Source organism: Lepidochelys kempii, chromosome 3 (assembly GCF_965140265.1).
Source record: "Lepidochelys kempii isolate rLepKem1 chromosome 3, rLepKem1.hap2, whole genome shotgun sequence".
NCBI classification, from domain to species: domain Eukaryota; kingdom Metazoa; phylum Chordata; order Testudines; family Cheloniidae; genus Lepidochelys; species Lepidochelys kempii.
The window spans coordinates 119,520,538-119,540,541 of NC_133258.1; the positions used below are offsets into that span (position 1 = coordinate 119,520,538).

The following is a 20,004-nucleotide window of genomic DNA, read 5'->3' on the forward strand; positions in this document are numbered from 1 at the left end:
GACATACTTGCTGAGTCCACAGGTACCACATGAAGTTTCACCATGCTACCTATATGCGTTGGTAAGGTTTCTGCAAAACTCAAGACTGGAAATTTCTTATCTTTAGCAAATGAAAGAAAATCATCATTCAGTTCTTTAAGGGCAGGAGAATCTGAAGGAGAAAAAGAAATACTGTATGTTGTGTAAAAATTGTGTTAACTCATTTTCAGAAAATAAAAATTTATCTTCAATATTTTATCTTGTAAGAAATGTTTTGGCAAAACTATAACTCCAGTAAAAACAGCAGCACGTCCATTGTAAGACCCTGTTTTCAGGTGTTTGACAGCAGCCCAGAATATGCCACGCTAACTGTATCATTTAATCCTACATGGCCGGGGATTTGATTACAAGGTATGCTACAGAGGAGTCACATACTGCACTATTACATTTCTGAACAGCTGAGACTATTCTTCCGTAAACTTGCCCACAGCTTTATCCTCTTCTACAAACAGTTAAGTACAGCAGTTATTCTGTCAATTTAACTGACAGCCTTAGAAAGATAAAAAAGAGTTTTGCTGTTTTTATCTTGCATTTTCAGATGGGAGTGACAAAAATCATAAACAGAAACTCCTATGCTAAGTGGCTACAAAGTGAGCATACCTGTGCTGAGTTCCTTAACCTCCACAGAAGGAAAGAGAAGATATTTAGCATTCATTGAGTATTCAGCCAGCTGGGAGCCATGGTGAGGTACACTGTAAAATATGATTCCTCGGGTGTTGTTTACAATTTTATCCATTTCTGGGTTCTTGGAAGCATCCACCAACATCTTTTTAACTAGAAGACCTGGCAACAAAAATATTAATTTATGCAGGGAACTAAATAATTGTGAGAATAATGTTCATATTACAATACATACAAATCAGATCATCATATTCTTTCCTCAACTAATTAGGTCTACTCTTCTACTTTGAAAAATATGTAGAAGTAGAAAACTATAATGAGGCAGGAAATGTAAACTGTTACTTTTTAGTGTCAAATCCAATATTCCAAACTTATTTGGTTTCATTTAAACAGTGATGTTCACTAAAGATCCAACATGGAGACAATTTAGCCTACAGGTTCCCAATTACATGACCTTCCTTACAATCTCAGCTAAATCATTCATTCATTCATTCTGTGCCCTTCCCCAACATAGTACAAAGAGATAACAATATAGTTTATTAATAAATTGGTTATGCAATGCAGTATAGTTACTAAAGTAAAACATCAGTTTTATATTTTCAGACCACATTTTGCAAACTTTTGGGTTCGATCTGAACTGTGGTTGTTCAGGCTAATTTAGCTACTCATTTTAAAGCATAATGGCAGATAATACATCGCTAATCTGTACAGCATAAGCAAAGTACTTACCCCCCATGCTATGTGATACCCATACCAGAGGTCTGTCTCCAACACCAGCAGCTCTAAGCTTGTTAAGAAGCTCATTGCTCCTATAAGCAATAGATTTCCTGCAGAAGAAAGAGATGCAATGCGGAAGGCAAACATATTAAAGGGCAATCTCATGCTGGCGTGGAGTTTCAGTACATCAGTATTATGAAAAGGGAATTAGGCAGATAACTCATGTTTGACCTGATCATGCAAGTTACTGAACACAGTCAGCTATTACCATCTTCACTGTGAATTGAGGACACCAAACACCTTGTAGGACTGGGCCCACTAGGAACAACAGGAGCTCAGGGACAGAGATAATGAACATTTTCTGGAAGCACAGGAGTTTTCCTTTAGTTTTGGCATTTAGAATTAGCTCTAAATGTCTCGTTATGCTTTGGGATTTTAAACAGCTTCGTTTTCATATAAAAATATTTTTCTTTTCAAAGCATCAGAGTGTAATGAATTCTATTCTCTTGTGAAGCAAACAAGGTCTGACAAGCAAATACTTTGCTAAATTGCGCTTAAAGTATGGAGCAATGCACTGATAATGCTAAAGCTGAAACCTGGGTTCTGAACAAATAAGTCTGATCTACCTATAATTTCTAAAATAATACATATTGATACTTTGTTCTTCTATTACACTTTCCAGCCAATAATCTCATAGTTAAAAGAGTGGTAAAGCATAATCTTCTCCATTTTGAAGATGGAGAAGTTGAGGTACAGAAAAGGTAAATGACTTGCCAAAGGTCAACAAGTCTGTAGCAGAGCAAGACCATCTACTGATTCCCAGTCCCATGCTTTAAACCATATCACCTTCCTTCCTCATAGCAGAAGGAAAGTTGAGCAAAGAGGACCACAGGACAAGATAAGAACTCGGAGAATTAAATGAGCAGCAGAAATATCAGGATACTCTGATACTACAGTGCAAAGATCTAAACAACAGCCACATTTAAAAAGCCTTATACAATCAATTCTCAGAATGGATGTTAAAGATCACTCTGCTATAATACCTGTGAAAAGAGATTCAAATGTATCTTTTCAATTGAACTAAATCTTTAAGACAGTTGCAGGGATTTGCTCCTTCTGAGAATCAAGTCCAAAATGGCACGTGGGATTTCACAGCTACATGGAGACTCTGTTGTCCCACACGTCCATGACACTTTAAATGACAGCACTATAAGCTCACTTTTAAAAGGTCAGCTAGCGTATCTATGAATAATAATGCAAGGCTTATAATTCTACTGCTGCATCTTTCTTGATACTCTTAAGAAATCCTCCTTCATAGCTTTCCTTTTTCAGCATCCATATGGAACTGCAAAATGACCAAATATAGTATGCTCAGGTGATCTTTATTCTGCGGACAAAAATTACTATAATACTTGTTGAGAAATATATTTTTTCCTCTTTCTAACTCCTTTCCACTTCCATAACTCTGATTGGACACAGTAAGAAACAGAGGTACCTGTCTACACAGATTTTTGCTGTTATTGAACTGTATTGTTTTGTTTCAACTAATTTCAAAGAAGTAGGTGAGATTGTTATTGTTTCCCTAATGGAGTGGATTACATATGCTTCCTTTATTGGAATAATTGTATCAATTTGCTAAATACCAAGAAATAGAAGGAGCAAAGAGTGGGGAGAAAAAACAATAAGAATTGTGCCCCCTAATTTTCTATACTGTGATGAAAGTTTTCCCCTACTATGCAATATAAATCCTTTGGGCCCTGATCCTGTAAACACTTAATTTTAAGCACACAAGTAGTCCCCTAGGCATAACTTTGGGCCTACTCGCCCGCTTCAAATTAAGCTCATGCATAAATGTTTGCAGGATTGAGACCTATGGCCTCATCCAAAGTCCATTAAAGTCAATGGAGAGACTCCTGTTGACTTCAATGGGCTTTGGAACATACCCCTAGTCTGTACTACTGTTTTTTCTTTTAGAAAACCCTGTTGAGTTGGAGGTGCTGTTCAAATGAGACACATAACAGAAATCCTCATCGCTTGCGGTCAATAAAGATCCCACAACACTTTTGGCAAACATGTCCTGACAAATACCAACTTGAGTTTCATCTGAATGGGGTCTCTTTCACTTCCTGTCCAAAACTATTATACAGCCACTATATTTTATCTGCCACAGAATTGTATCTCTCTCTTTTCAGGGATTTATAACTCTTGAATAAAAATTATCTCCAGGCCAAAACGAGGCATATAAAGTCTTAATCGGAAGATTGTTTTGTTGTGCATTTGGAGAATTGTTTGTCTGAAGTTAAGAAATCCCCCACCCCACAAATAAATCTATTCAGGCCAGTCTCTAGAGTTCTTCACACATTTCTCCTTAATGCAAAGCTGAATGAACCACAAGAATTTAGAAAGACACCACAAGCACCTACCCAGGCAGTAGGGAAATCAAGTGTGCACGCTGTTGCTGAGGAACAGATGGTAAGAGGTTTTTTCAAACCCAAATCTCCTCCACAGCAGCACATGACAGGAAAAATAAGATCACCTGCTCCTGACTATAAGATCCTATATGATAACTGTATAGCTTTTTCTCTCCTCCCCAATTTACATGCACTTCATTTGTTACCTGTGGTCCTCAATAGGGCACTTTGTTTTCCAGTCACTCAGGTGGGTGTCATACTCCACAGATACAATTCTAAGCGAAGGACAGTCTGAGGCTAGCCATGTCTAAATTAAATATAAAATCAAAACAAAGGAGCATACTTGAATTTACATTATACCAGTTGGTTCTCAAACATCAAAATCAAGACCAGCAATCTGCTGTAAGATTGATAGTTAATTAGAAGAAAAATAAAAAAACCCTATTAAATAAAGTGCAGTTATGGACAGAAAACTGACTGAAATGTAAAAAGGATACCCTTCTGAAAATATTTGCTGCTGGTGTTCCTTTATGTCCTAGCTACTTACTTTAAACGACAAAACAGTTTTTACTACTGTTAGCACATCACAAAGCTACCAAAACGATGGGAGAGTGAGTTGGATTCGGTTTTGACTCATGCATTATTGACAAAATCGTTGAGGTGGCTTTTTTTAAGAGCACTAGGAGAGCTCTCTCCCAGCACTGCGCTGCAACCACACAAGGCATGATAAAGCGCTGCCAAGGCAGTGCTTTAGTGGTGCCAGAGTAGACTAGCCCCTATTCTTCTATAGACTGGAAAACAGGCATGCAGATTAAGGAAACCGCCCAAAGCCACAAAGGGAGAGAGGGAGTGCCAGAGATAGAATGAGGACTCAGGCTTCTGGCTCCTTCTCCTGTGTGACACAGAAAATCAATTAGATTAAAAATGGAACCCTGAACTACCATTTTTATAGAGTTACTTTTCTGATTACATTATGCTATAAAATACACAACACCAAACGAGATTTCTTTAAGGCCCTTGTTACTGATTTACTGATAAAACTTCAACAGCAAACACTACAAAGCTTTAGTTAATCAGCAATCAGTTTATTTATAAACATACAGTATACTTGCAAAAAATCTGGAATTTTGTGGACTTTTTTTGGGTCTCCGAATAGCAAATAAAAAAGGCAAGGAGGGTGAACAGATATCTACTAGGCAACCAAATTCTAGCCCAATCCTAAAAGGAATACTAGAAAGAGGTGTGGCGGATACTGCGTCCTCTTTTATTGGAGGGAACAAGGATATCAGAGGGGCTAACATTAAGGGGAAATCCCACACCAAGAACAATCTGTTCAGAAATGTAACTCGTTGACAAACATTTACTAGTAAGTAAGTGCTACTTGCGGACTTGGATTAGAAGTAATCTAGATTAAAACCAGGCAGTTGCTAAGATCATAAGAACAGCCATACCGGGTCAGACCGATAGTCCATCTAGCCCAGTATCCTGTCTTCCGACAGTAGCCAATGCCAGGTGCTTCAGAGGGAATGAACAGAACAGGTAATCATCAAGTGATCCATCTCCTGTCGCCCATTCCCACCTTCTGGCAAACAGAGGCTAGGGACACCATCCCTGTCCAATTTGGCTAATAGCCATTGATGGGCCTATCCTCCATGAACTTATCTAGTTCTTTTCTGAACCCTGTTATAGTCTTGGCCTTCACGACATCCTCTGGAAAAGAGTACAACAGGTTGACTATGTGTTGTGTGACTCTAGGTCTCTTCCATTTTCCTCTCCACAATGCTCACTGAAGAAGAAACAATAATCTGATGGGAATTAGTTATTGTCTCCCTACCTTTGGCCAGCATTCACTGTAAATCTCTTCCCCTTCAGAAGCCTTTACATCCAAAGGCTGATTAATGTCTTGTTGTCGCCAGGTTTTAAATGCTGCTCCCAAAAGACCATGAATAAAAAGGACGTCTGCTTTAATGGGCTGACTGATATTGGAAAGAATTTTAAAAAGAAGTAGGGTACATATTTTAATACATTAAAATTTACATTTACATAAGCCATTTCATCCTGAACCATCCCAAAGTGCTTTTTAAAAAATAAAACCTGCACAATATATCTATGTTACGGAGACCATCACATGTAGTATACACAATAAAATGTAAACTGAGGAACCACACAGAATACAGTGGGCTAGGGAAAGGGGAGGGAGTTCAAGTGGTCCATACAAGATAACATTAAATGCATCCAAGCCATCTGCAGTAGGACTGCTGCTATTGGAGGTATGCAGACCCAACAAGAGGCTAGTGGCACATCAACGGACCACAGACAGATACATTTTCAACTTATAAAATGGCTGGAAAACTGAACCAACACCATTCCCTTCATACTGCATCCAAAGGAACAGTGAAATTCCCATGGAATGTTCACCATGCCGGAACACTGTGAGTAATGCAATTATGTGATTTACTAAGGAACAGAGGGAGGGAAGGCGAACCTAAACCCCATGGCAGACACATGCAGGAATATTAAATGAGGGAGGAACCCATAGCCAATGAGGGAAGTACCAGGAGGCTCATTGCTGAATCTCACCTCTGCAATAAGAAAGTTTCCCTTTGCTAACTCCAATTTACACCCAGCCAATACCAAGAAACTGAAGGATAGAGGTATCCCTGGTACTACACTGAGACACTGTAATAGATTTTGCCACTATCAAGGTGGCAGAGTGTATCTGTCCCTTCCAGACACCCAAAAGGAGCTGCTCACCAAGTGGGCCAAAGAGTATTTTACTGGTATGTTTGGAGACAGTAAAATCCCTACAAATTTTGCAAGAGCAAGTGAAAAACAAAGTGCACCTTTAAGATGCTGCTTCCTACAAAGCACCATCTTAACTATGCCCCCATAGGTACAGTAATAGGAAATGGGAACATCATAGTACCTTACCCTCTGTAATAAAAAATGCCAGTCTCTTTGCCCACTACAACTCTAAATCAGGATTTCTATTCATACAATCCAACAGAACTTTCCAGGTGGCCTGTGCAATGGCATTAATAGAAGGAGTAGTTGCTGCTAGTTGAGGTTGACACCTGCTTCTCCTCCTTGTTTCCAGCTGCACAAGCACAATTACATGTTTTATTAACAATACTCTAGGGGATTTCCTACAATTACTTTCCTGCATTTTTGCCAAATGTTCCTTGCTTTCAAAAGAACAATTATCCACATGGTGCTGGCATCCCAACAGGGCTGAGTTGCATGTGAAGCAATACCTTAAATGTGCATATATTGATTTTTGTAAATTTGCGTTTGTTTTCCCTTGTAACACTCACATTCTTTTCAGGGAGATATGACCAGACTTTCACTGAGTATTTCCTAGTGTCTTAACATTTGAGTTTAAGATGTGGAAGTCCTACATTCCAGACGGACAGGCAAAGCAGACAGCACTGTTGTGCAGCAGCAACTTTAACTCCACCTTCACAAATTTTTTTTAAGTGAATAATAGAAGATGTAGCACGTGCTAGAGTAAGGACCCTCCTCTTTACCTGCTACGGTACTGTGGATGTAAAACATATACGCCATCTGGATACTTTTCCTGCACTGTCTCTCTGTCCAGATTAGCCAGGGCTCTGGATGCATGTGAAGACTGAATGACATGAGGAGACTTCATTGCTTCAGCTAGTATGGAAACCCAACCTAGTTTAAAAATAAAACAAAACACATCTCGCATTGGCTGTTAATTACTAAGAAACTATTATCTGAACTACAATTGCAGAATGGCTTTTCTCATTTAAAATGATGTTTGCCAAAATAATTGTAGGAGCATAAGAATTGCAATGCTAGAACAAAACCTATTTCAATCCAGGTATCTTGCCTCAGACTGTTGCCAGTGCTGGATGGTAGCACCTGTGTAATGTACTGAACTGTGCCAAAAATATTCCACAGTGATGTGGTACACAATTAATCTCAGACTCCAGCTGGTGATCAGTTTATGATTTGCAGCAAGAGCTCTCTCTCAAGAAAAAGAGTGTGTATCCCTCTTCAATTTCTCCCATCACCCAAAAGGAAGAGAGAGGGGGAAAGGAGCAAAGGAATAAATCCCCAAATCCCTCAAGCAGTCAAGATGTGAGAAAGGTAGAGAAAAGAAATGGCACCTCCCCAGTAGCCCAGTAGAATAAGAGACCTCCAAAATCTGATGGGCAGGGAGAAGAAGGAGAAAGAAAGACAAAGAGTGAATTGTAGTGGGCAAAGACACTGGCCCTTTTCTCTTATCCACCCTGTTAACCATTTAATGGGGACAAACAGGTAGTCTTCTCAGTTCTGGACTGCCAGGACCCTGTAGCTCTTCTATGGAGTTCTCTTTAAAATTTTGTACATCCTTTGAAATGTATGCCGCAGAAAGCATTAAAGGATTGTGAATATCTGTTCTCTAACAATCTCTTCCTCCATTCTCAAGGATTGAGCAGGGATTCTCACAGAAATAGAAGGAAGGATTTCACAACATAAAGAATTCCACAATCCCCAGGTGCATGTTGGGGCATAAACTCCAAAGGGAGCCTGTTAAAAGAGGCAGAGCAGCAAGACCAAGTAGAAGTTACTAGATCTACTTCAAAATGAGGAAACTGATGGACTGGCCTGTTCACTCCAGACGGCAGAGAAACAGACCTACTTGGCTTCCTTACAAGAAGAAATCACAGCCAATAACGAAATCTAGGAACTATTGGGTAGATAGAGTTTGTGAGGAGGAGCCCCAAGAAATTCATGAAAACATCTCAATTCTGATGTTTAGCTGAACTAAGTCCAAATTCTGAACCTTCATCAATGATTTATAATGACTCTGACTGTAGGGATGAGGCACATTGGCTGCACAGAGTAGGCAAGTTTGCAGTAACACTGACCATGCTGCTTTGGGCTGTAAATGAATAGGACTTCTGCCTCCAGCACTACTGATCTGGTGTATTTTACAAAAGTAAATTTAGAATATAAATATTGCATCAAGATTGCTTTCTTTTTACCTGCACGTACTATGGATGAATGAAGATGTTCATCCAAAGCCATATTGCCAATGATGCGAATTATGTTCCTTTGTATTTTCGCAGAATCGTTACGAAGCTGGTATATCCTCTGTAGTAGCTGCAGGCCTCCATTTGCTTCAATTTTATCACAATGAGTAGAAACCTAGCATTTTACAGTAAATTCAGTGATACTAAGTGGAAGTCATGCAAACATCGACATCTGCAAAAGCTTCCTGAGAAGCTCTCAATACATACAATCTCCATTAAAGGTACTATGTACTATATCCACATCCTACACAGAAATTCTTACTTAATCTAGGATTTGTTTTTATGTTATGCTTAAATCTTTCCATTTAACAATTGAAGAAATTGAAGAACTATGAAATACTTATTTTTATTGAATGCCACAAACTCAGAAAGGGAGTCAAAAATTTTAGCTTGTGAACTGCACAATCATTACAACTTGACAGCCCAGTATTGGGAAGGTGCTGAGTACCTCCACTTTTCTCCCACTGAAGTTAATGGGACTGGAGGATGCTTGACACCTTGCAGGATCAGATCCTAAGACCACAATTCTCTATAACACAACTGCCCACTTTTTCTAAAGCATTGTGTAAACTGAGGCCACTTATTCTGCACACGTACCTGCTAGAACACTCTCTTATAATCCTTTTTCATTAAAAAAGGTAACATTATTCTAAATAGTGCTTCTGTCATTACAGATCTTCATGGCAGCAACAGAAACCAATGTAGGCAGATGACCGCACATTTATGAGCCATACTGTGGACTACTGCTGTTGAATAGATGCTGGTGACATGAAAGTTTCTATTACAGTGATGAGTACTGTGCTATGGCTGAGTACTGTGCTCTTTGCCCTTCCCTACCACACATTTAGCTTAGTGGATTTTTTTCAATATGTATTTATTCAACTTCTGATTTTGGGGCTTCTATGATCTACCTGCAGTCTTTCTTGTGCAATTAATATTGTTATGGCAAGTGTCACCAGGTGATGCTGTTACACATTGTCTTCCACTTTCTTTTTCTGAGTGTGCAAGTAAATGTTCAATGTTGGGAAGACATGCTGTATTGTTGTTAGTTTTTGTTATGCAAGGTTCTGTGTAGAGGCAATGATCCTTGGGAGAAAGTGCTGCAGCTCTCTGATCAGAGTTAATGCATAATACAGAGTTGCTCTCTGCAAAGTCCACCTTAGTCTTAGACTGAGGGCTTGTCTACAGGGCACTGGCAAAATGCACTAGAGGGGTGTGATTTGTTAAGTGCTCTAATTGCCCCATATAGGCCCTGCTACATTAATGCAAACTAAGTAGCTTTTAGAACACACCAAGCGTTAGTGCACTTTACCCCTCTGGCGTGCTTTGCTGTGTAGACAAGCGCGGATATTCCTGAAAGAAGGGACTGCCTGTATGACCATCTCTGTTCCAGGACTGATGTGTGTGTGTGTGTAAATAAAACAAGTTACTCTTAAAATATAAGACTCCACATAACTGATATCTCCTCCACTGAGGAGTTGACATGTACAGCCTTCGACAGCTGTTACCTCTATGCAGGGTAGGGACACTGGCGTCAGAAGACGGAACAACAACAGAGTAGTAGAGGAATATTTCACAAGGGCCTCCTCATAAAGTTTATCCCTGACTATTCCCTGGTGCTGGTGGGGGTGTGCCCCACTGTGAAATGAACTTTTGGGCCTGCCACCAAAACTGGAAGATCTATGCTACCCCAGGCACCTCCCCCACTCTTTGCCATAGATGCCCTGGGGAACTCCTTAAAAGGGAATCTCCATCACTGAAGGAGAATATCCATGGTTGTAGTGGGAGACAATGATAGATCCTGTGGACAGTCCCCACAAACCTCCCACTCATACGTGTATTCCAATCCTGTGAACAGGACCTCAGCAGGTTTTGGGAAGAAAACAGTATCGGGAAGGTTGTGAAGGCAGCTCCCCCCTACCCCATCCCACATATGCACAAGGCAAGATCAGAAAGGGAAGTTTATCGATACAGCTGTTCAATTATAGCTGTATATATGGATTACCTTGGAATGTTGCACTAAAGCTTGTAAACAGAAGAGTTCTACTGTCTCTGAAGGGACTTTACTCAAAGTCTCGCAATAAGGAAGCCCATTTCCTCCAAAACACCACAAGCCCCCCTGAAATAAGAATCAACAACAAGCAAATCAAATCTCAAATGGCTAAATAAGAAGCATGGTTCTAATTTTTTTTTTAAAAAGCGAAGCATGCAACAGCCTGTAAAGCTGTTATACCACGTGCTCTTATGTGTATTACATAAAAATATCCCTATATGTTCTGAAATATTCTAATATTTATAAAGGAAAAAAAAAATAAAACAGCCCATTAGATCAGTAGCTTTTATAGAAAACAGTCACTTACCTGTACAGTAACTGTTGTTCTTCAATATGCATTGTGCACATATACATCCCACTGTGGGTGTCTGTACGCTCAATCCACTTGAGCTAGAGACTTTTGCAATCAGTACCACTAGGAACCCCTGCTCTTCTGCTGCACTAAACGGAGAGCATAAAAGGGGGGTGTTCATTGCCCCCCCTTTCCATTTCTTCTCTCCACTGTCTATCTAAAGTCCTCAGCAGCAAGGAAGGTGGGAGGGTCACGGAATGTATGTGTGCACAACACATCTCAAAGAGCAACAGTTCCCGTACGGGTAAATAACCAGCGGTGCTGGAACAATTCTTATAGTGGGGGTGCTGAGAGCCATTGAACCAAACTGTAAACCCTGTATACGAGGGAAACCACTTCAAGCCACAGCACCCCCCTCACCCCTAGTTTCAACACTTATGTTGATTGTGCACATATACATTACTCTGTAGGTGACTCACCAGCAGTTTCCTTACAGGTGGTTGGACTTCAGATTATTTGAAAAGAGACTGGAATACCAATTTGGCAAAGCTGACATCAGCTCAGGAGGCTTGAGAACTGGCATAATGTCTGGAAAAAGGCTTGTACACTAACTAAGACTAAGCTAATGCTCGACAACTATGTACAGTAATTTTTTTTAGCTTCAGTTCACCAGCTTTAAAGAGCAAAAGGGAGCTCCACCTCCCACCCCGGGAGGCGAGAAAGAACTGAGATGGAGGCAACAGACACACTCCTTTTATGCCCTCAGCTCAGCACATAGGCACTAGCACTGCCTAGTGACACTGCTGGCAAAATCTCCAACTTCAGTGCGTTGGGCGCACAGTGGGGTTGCCAACCCTCCGGGTTTCGCCGGGAGTCTCCCGAAATCAGGCTCTACCTCCCGGAGGCTCCTGAAGCCAAACTGGGAGATTTTAGGCTACTAAAAGTCCAGTGGTGCAGCGGGGATAAGGCAGGCTCCCTGTTTTAGCACGCTGCAGCAGCCAGATGTCCATGCAGCCCCTAGGGAGAGGGAAGGCCAAGGGGGCCCCGTGTACTGCCACCGCCCCAAGCACCAACTCCACAGCTCCCATTGGCCAGAACTGTGCTGGCTGCTTCTGGGAGCGGCACGGGGCCACAACAGACGCCTGCCTTAGCCCCACTGCACCACCGACCAGGAGCCTCCCAAGGTAAGCGCAGCCCAGCCGGAGCCCGCTTCCCCTTCTGCACCTCGACCCCCTGCCCCAGCCCTGAGCCCCCTCCAGCACCCAAACTCCCTCCCAGAGCTTGCACCCCCTCCCGCACCCCAACCCTCTGCCCCAGGCTCCGTCCAGAGCCCCCTCCAACACTCTGAACCCCTCGGCCCCAGCCCAGAGCCCGCACCCCAAACCCCTGCCCCAGCCCAGTGAAAGTGAGAGAGAGAAAACCCCAGAGGGAGGGGGGGGTGGAGTGAGTGGGGTGGAGCCTCTGAGAAGGGGCAGGGCCTCAGGGAAGGGGCAGGACAGGGGGCAGGGCAAAGGTGTTTGGGTTTCTGTGATTAGACAGTTGGCAACCCTAACCTACAGTGAAATGTATATGTGCGAATCACTCAAAGGAGAGCCTATTAACTACAGAAAGTATAATAAAGCGGGGAAACACTGCAGGTTTTTCATTTTTCAACAATACCATTCCTGCCCCAGGTCTCATTTTTACAACAACCTGTTCAGTTGCAAAAACAGGAAGGGAGGAGGAAACAAGCTCTCCCTCATCTTTGCATAACCCCACAAACAGTCTCAGTCCTAGTGGAGCAGGAGCAGCATGGGGTGTGGAAAGGGAAAGCTTCACCCACTCTAATATTATAAAATTAATAAATTATACCTTAAATAAATAAATATTTTTAAAAAAGAGAGAATGTTCTGTATAATTCCATCCTGGAGTTAAGAGCTCACCCTTTTTGCAGCTAGAGTCTGACTGCTTTCTCTTAAAGCCAGAGATGTGAAGTACTGGACACACTGCTCAAGATCAGTCTGAGGTAAAGATACCAATAACAATCGGAGCTCATCTTCGATAGCATAATCCTATAACAAATAAACACACGTACTTGTTAACACTCTCCAAAGTAACACAGCAGTAAATTATGTGAAAATAAACAAAGATTTGGAACAACAGAAATTGTTACATGAAGTAATGCTGTAAACTGAAAGGCCTGGTTTGAGTGCTCTACAACCTAAGCTAAAGTTTGTGGAGCACTTTGAAGATGTATAGCCCTATAAAATGACAGGTTATTATTATTGGTAAGCAAATTTTTCAATGAAAGTCAGCTTTAAATTTCTAGGTTTAGGAGTTTATTTTATTTCAATGAGGTCTGGAAGAATAAAAATGTGGCCTGTGTTAGAGAAATGAATTGGAGCTTAGAGCAGAAAAGCACCAGGGCATACAACAAGAAAGCTTGAAACTTGGCCCTCAGTTGCTTGATAATCACCACAAAAATAATGGTGCAGATTAAGACTATATGGTTTCATCATCCAGCTACAAAAATAATAGCATTATTAAGAAATTAAATGATGGCATTAAAGATAGAAATAAAATAGTTAACACTTGTATATTTCTTTATCTTTGAAGTATTTGTACAAATATTCATTAAGAAATCCACAAAACATCCCTGTCAAGTAGATGGGGATGGGAAAACAGGTACAGTGAGGTTAAGTCATTTGCCTAAGGCCACATACTAAGGATCAGAAGAAATGCAAGTTAATAGTCGGAATACAATTTCTGGAGCTAGTGACTCATGAATATCTTGCTGATACTGCCTCCATCTGCAGCCTTGGTCTTGGACAATTCTAACCTGTCTGGCTTATTTTCTTCATCTATTAAATGCAGAGAAGGGAAAATTACCTACCAGGAAATCAGCCTCTCTGAACATATCATTTGATCTGATTCTCCTTCTTGGATCCTGTGCTTCTGGAGATAGACATGGGGGAACTTTCCTTGCTTCCAAATTATTTTGTTCTTTTATGGCACTGGTAGATGGATATGCATAGACCAACAGTTGCAGCTGGAATGTATTACTTTAATTTCTCAATGAGTAGGATGCAAAGACCTCCCTAACCTGTATATACGGATATCCACCCAGTGATTACACAGCAGGAATAGTAAAAATATACATATCTGCACCACAGTATGCCTCAAGCCTGAGAGGTTCAACTATTTGGAAATAGTTAGACCCATGGTCATATCATGTTGGACTGATTTAATCAAAGTAATTCAAGTCCAGGGTGCAAAAAAAAAAACAATGATGTTTTTAAAAACAAAATAATAATAAAAATTGGATTTTTTTAAATTTAAATTGGATTTTTTTATAACATGCTTTTTGAGGAAATAACCTATCTAAAGATAGAGCTATAATATATCTTAATTAAAACAAAGGTATCTCATCATGGAATAGGGATTATAAATTCTAATTCTATAGAATGAGACAATATATTCATGTAATGTTTACAAAAAGTTTTGTAAATGAGTTTCAATAGTTCATGGATTAGGGACCCAATCTTCCAGGGGCTTCTGTATAGATTATTTAGGTTAATCTTTCTATCTACGCAATAGGACTCAGTGCTCAGACTAGACGATACCATCAGCGATGCTTAGTTTTGCAGTTCTCAAACACTGGATTTGTGTCTCCAGAGATAATATGCTTGTTAATAGCAAAAGTGATTTTAAATAAATAAATAATGTATAGAGGTGAGAAATAACAGACTTCAACCCTATTGTCCCTCTGCAAATTTGTGTACACAGAGTCAATCCCTGACCTCTCTCTAAAAGTGCAAAGTTTCAAAAAGTTCAATGAATAGAAGATTGTTGGGGGCGAAATAGATCTGGACAAGGAGAAGAAGTCTGGAGAGAAATGTGAGAAGGGAGGGACAGGCAGTAGAAACAAAAGTGAAACTGTTTGAGCAGTATATTCCAGAAGTCTTGAGGTCTTTCTGAGTGTAGCCTTCATTGATTTGAGATCTACCATACCATTAGGGTGATCAGATGTCCCAATTTTATAGGGACAGTCCCGATTTTTGGATCTTTTTTTTTTAAATATAGGCTCCTATTACCCCGCACCCCCATCCCAATTTTTCACATTTGCTGTCTGGTCACCCCACATACCATTCTCTCACTAGAAGGGAAAAACGATAATGGCAGCAGGCCGCAAGAGAGAGACTCAGTTTGGGAATAAGAACCATTCAAGAAATGTTTGTTTGCTGATGATGTTTTAAAGAAAGTCACACCAGTGAACTGGTGGAAGTCACTTAAGCACTTGGATTCAGAGACTGTTGAAGTGATAATCTCACTTTTAAACTGCAGTAGCTTCTTCTGCAGGTGTAGAAAGAATATTTTCTTCCTTTGGACTAATTCATTCCAAATTGAGAAATCGTTTGGGACCTGAAAAAGCAGGAAAGCTTGTTTTTCTTTTCCAGATTATGAACAAACAGGAAAATGAAGGTGAAGACGACTGAGTTAGTTGCAGAAGCCAATATTTTAAGTTTCTCATGTTGACCTGGCTGACATAGTCTATTTAATTTTGGGCTGTTTTTTAAAAAATATTTCATTTAACTATTTTAGTTAAAACAATTTTAACAAAAACAAACCTGATTTTAAAAAACTTGAATGTTTAAATTCAAAAATTCATATGTTTGTTTTGTTAAAATATTAGATGTTTGCTATTGAAGAAAAAAATCCAGAATACATAATGTTGTTGTTTTAGTTAAATAAAACTATTTGAATGTCTGTATGGTGATGTTTTCCTCCTAATTCAACATGGCAAGAAAATACTCCAAATATTAATGATTAACCTGTTGAATTGGAGATAGTTCACCTACCAGTGACTTCATAAATATCTGCTTCAATTACCTTTGGTAAATGAAATAACCAAACAATCATTCATTTTCTGATATAGCTGTAAAACTAATCTGAAAAGTTTTCAAAATAAAACACTTTAAAAATGTATAGTGTGTACTTTCTAAAAATGAAACCTCCATCTCTCTCTGAGTTGTGAAGAATATGTATTCAAGTTATACCAACCAACAAGAATGCACTTTTATATAGAAATCCATGATTAAATCGAGTCTTCCTGACTAGTGATTGATTTAAATCAATTTGATTTAAATCAAATCCACTCTGTTCAAGTCACTGATTTTAATTATGCTTTAAATCAGCAAGCAAGAAACCTTGATTTAAATAATGGATTTCAATTGTGTTGTTCATGTGTACTTAGTTATTTTCTAAACAAAGGTTAATTCTCATTAGTTGGTAATGATTAATAGATTGATTTGTAACTAAATATAGCCTTTCACTAAATTTGCTGTTTCTTTTTGCTAACCAGGGTACACTAGATCTATATACATGTATTTTAGCAATTATATAGCTTAACGTACATTTAATTCAGTCTCCTTTTTGTATTACATTAGAAAATGCTGAGTGATGCATTTCTTATTTACTAGATCAGAGGTGGGCAAACTACCGCCTGCGGGCCACATCCGGCCCGCGGGACCCTCCTGCCCGGCACTGTATTTTTTTTATTAACTAAAGCTACTTTAAAAGTAGTGAATAAATGAGAAAGTTATTTTCAAAGCATGATCTGCATTTAAAGCTAACTGATTTATTAAACAAAGGATGTATTAACTGCAGTTTATGAATGAACTGATTGTTTCTGGCCACGATGATCAGGTTTGCAGTCCCTCTGCATCTCACTGTGATTTCCCCAGAAAGTCTGACCAGGGTCTAGCACCTGTGGTTAACCTTTCTTAAGGGGCTACAACAATATATACCAGTTACCAACCAGCCTTCACAAAGCAAAATACATTTATTCTTAGGGTAAAAGCGTTACAGAGACAACATATGAAAAACAATAAACATTCCTATATGCATGCTAAAAGTTATCATAGATCACCCATGAGTCTCATGGGGCCCTAGCTGCCCAAAATCTTTCCAAACCTTCCACAAGGGTTGGGCCCCACCTTCGACAGAAGGTCCTGTCCATTTCCCAAATCAAAAGAAAGCCCTGTGTTGGTTTAAACCCACCTTTTTTATACCAAAAGCCCTTTCTTTGTCTGTTGGTCTCTGGAAAATCCATTTAGAGCCACTATATGCAAGCCACCACAGCAGGTGGTATGTCTCTGGAGTTGTTTGCAGTTTCAGGGACTAGCCTTAGTCACCCCACACTGTTTTTAGTTCCTGTAGGAGTTGTGGTAATCCTCCTCTACCTACCCTCCCCGACCCAAGCTGCCTACAATCCCTGGCCCACAATGATACATATTACATAAGCCATTCATAAACAAAGTACAATAGGGTCTCAAAGATACTGCATGCAGCTGCAATATCTGTCACAAACTGAAGTAGCTGAATAAATTGAAATGAAGAAAATATTCTCTCTACACTTGCAAAAGAGGCTACTGCTGTTAAAAGATGGTTTACCACCTCATCAAACTCTGGTTCCAAGTGCTTAGCCAGACGCTTCCCTTAGTTCAGTGGTCTGACTTCCTTAAAAATTTGACAGCAAACATGTACTGCTTTAAATTATTTTAACAGATTGTAAGAGGTTTAGGCCTCAATACAGATTGTCAATTTCAAAGTGAATTTTAAATGTGTTTTTTAAATAAAATTGTATGTAATTTTTAAAAATCTGATTTAAATAACAAAATCCATTTTTTAATTTTTAAAAAATTCAATTTTTATTCACGCTGGTCATATCACATTCCAAGGGTGATAAACTTGACAGTGAAAAGCTACAGAATATCACTGCTAGATGCCATATCTAATTTTGCAAGTCTTGAGGCTAAGAATGGACATGTTGCCCATGATAAGGATTCTTATTAGATTTACAAAAATCCTTTACAGGTGCCCAGCCCTGGGCCCATTCCATATATTAAATACAGAATACAATTTACAAGGACTGCTCAACACACCTTGACACATAAATAAATACCAACCAGTTAATATGAGAATAAAATAAAAGCAAACCCCTCCAGCACCAAGTTCAGCCCTACTCAAATGTGTGGGAGGACGATGGCCTTTACAGCATGCCCAAATGGTTAACAAATCCAGGCTGAAAGAGCTGATTGTTGGTAGGAGCACCAGGGAAGGGACAGCTGGGAGAACTGCATCTAAAGCATCCCAAGGACCTGTAAAAATCCGTGTGGTTTGGGAAGTTAAGATGTGACCTGAGATTGTTCTGACTGTGAAATGTTTGCTTAGCTCATTATTTCCCTGATTCTTAGTGACAGTGTTGACATGCAGTGCGTTTCATCATCAGCCTAAACTCTAACTTAATGAAGGTTCTAATGTAGGATTTAGCCCTGGTCCACACTACAAAGTTGAGTTGGTATAACTGTCAATAAGGGGTGTGGAAACAGTTATACTGACCTAACTACCAGTGTAGACAGCACTATGTCAACAGGAGGGCATCTCTGTCAACATAGCTACCACCTCACAGGGAGGTGGAATAACTATGCAGATGAGAGAAGCTCTCCTGTCAACAGAGGTAGCATCTTCACTTAGTGCTACAGGAGCACAGCTGCAGCGCTGGAAGTGCAGACAAGCCCTTAACTGTACTATACTACAAGTGCTGGGGGGAGCGGGGGCAGGCGGAATGGCAATAATTATAAATAAAATTAGGAGTAGGAGTAGTCCAGCTCACCTCAAAACACTGCTGAGACTTTTCTGTCACCAAAAGTGACGAGATTCAACTAATACCCACATTTTCATTTACTTACATCTTTTACTTTTGGTAAGTGAGGTGGTGGCAGAAAAAAACGAAGATCAATATCCTTGGATCGGGCCAAACCAATCAGAGTCTTCTGATCACAGGCTTGGGCAACCGTCCTATATTGATAATCTGTAGTAAGAGAACTTAGATGTTATGGCCAAAACTAGCCTTGAATATTTCACTTAATTTTAGTTGTGATTTCCATAGTACTTTGTAAATATGAATACAAATAGAACAATATTACTGCAATCCATGTAACTAAGACACAAGTTTTCCATGATTCTATAGTCACAAACTCTAAAAGTGGAAAAAGAAACTGGTTGTCAGATCAACACAAAACAAAAATGACATTTTAACTGCATGTATTAATTAATCCTTTTAGGCCAGAGCGTGACACTGTAATAAAGAATTTCAGACACTAGCCAATCATATGTGATAGCAAGTGCTTAGAGTTAGTGCTTTGAAAGGAAAATAAAAATCACAAACCAAGGCTATGCTTGCACTCAGGCCTGTGGTCTTGGTTCAGACAAAACTCTGAAATCTGAAAGATTTTTGAATAGTGTTATGCTACATATACTATTTTTAGAAATATAGCATCTTAGACCCTGGCGGTGCAAAGACTTACACACAAAAAACTACATTTAATGAACATTATTTAAGGTGTCCAAGTCAAGCACCCGAAAGTTAGGAAATGCCAGAATTAAACTAGCCGATGCAACCTTCAGAATGCGTATGCATTTTGATACTGTTTTTAATTACATAATCATATACTATTTTTTCCATAGGACCCCCGCCTCATTCAGTGCACAGACAGTGCTCACTTAATGAGCAGCTATTCATTATTTTGTTTTATCCTCATTGTTCAATTTATGACCCCCAGGCCTTTTTGACCAGTGTGCAGTAAACCACTGTTCGGAAGACAGAATTATTAATTTCCTTATGAAGTTTTCTATGACGCTCATCACTATACTATCTGAGTACTTCACAAACATTAATCTATCATCAAAAACTCCTGGGAAGTAAGGGAGTATTACCTCCAGTGTATAGAAGGGGAGTTGAGGCACAGAGAAATAAAGATCAAAAGTATCTACTAATTTTAGGTG

At 39.6% G+C, this 20,004-nt stretch overlaps 2 protein-coding genes across 11 annotated transcripts in view; one reads left to right on the top strand and one right to left on the bottom strand.

Moving 5' to 3' along the window:
• The window catches only part of SYNJ2 (synaptojanin 2), a 103,719-nt gene extending 103,253 nt beyond the window's left edge, over window positions 1–466 (top strand). The window contains exon 28 of the transcript XR_012158101.1: window positions 391–466. The gene's annotated coding sequence lies outside the window, so the exon portion shown is untranslated. The remainder of the gene's footprint in view (window positions 1–390) is intronic.
• Window positions 1–20,004, bottom strand: part of SERAC1 (serine active site containing 1) — a 46,770-nt gene that overhangs the window by 4,242 nt on the left and 22,524 nt on the right. For 8 of the 10 annotated variants that reach the window (XM_073337784.1, XM_073337783.1, XM_073337778.1 and 5 more), the window contains 10 exons: window positions 18,909–19,030; window positions 13,101–13,229; window positions 10,839–10,952; window positions 8,786–8,948; window positions 7,316–7,466; window positions 5,623–5,764; window positions 3,995–4,095; window positions 1,390–1,487; window positions 640–822; window positions 8–151 (listed from right to left, as the gene is read on the bottom strand). In XM_073337784.1, coding sequence (XP_073193885.1) covers window positions 8–151; window positions 640–822; window positions 1,390–1,487; window positions 3,995–4,095; window positions 5,623–5,764; window positions 7,316–7,466; window positions 8,786–8,948; window positions 10,839–10,952; window positions 13,101–13,229; window positions 18,909–19,030 — 1,347 coding nt within the window. Of the gene's footprint in view, window positions 1–7; window positions 172–639; window positions 823–1,389; window positions 1,488–3,994; window positions 4,096–5,622; window positions 5,765–7,315; window positions 7,467–8,785; window positions 8,949–10,838; window positions 10,953–13,100; window positions 13,230–18,908; window positions 19,031–20,004 lie in introns of those variants that run through there. The other 2 variants (XM_073337788.1, XM_073337787.1) reach the window with 2 other exon arrangements.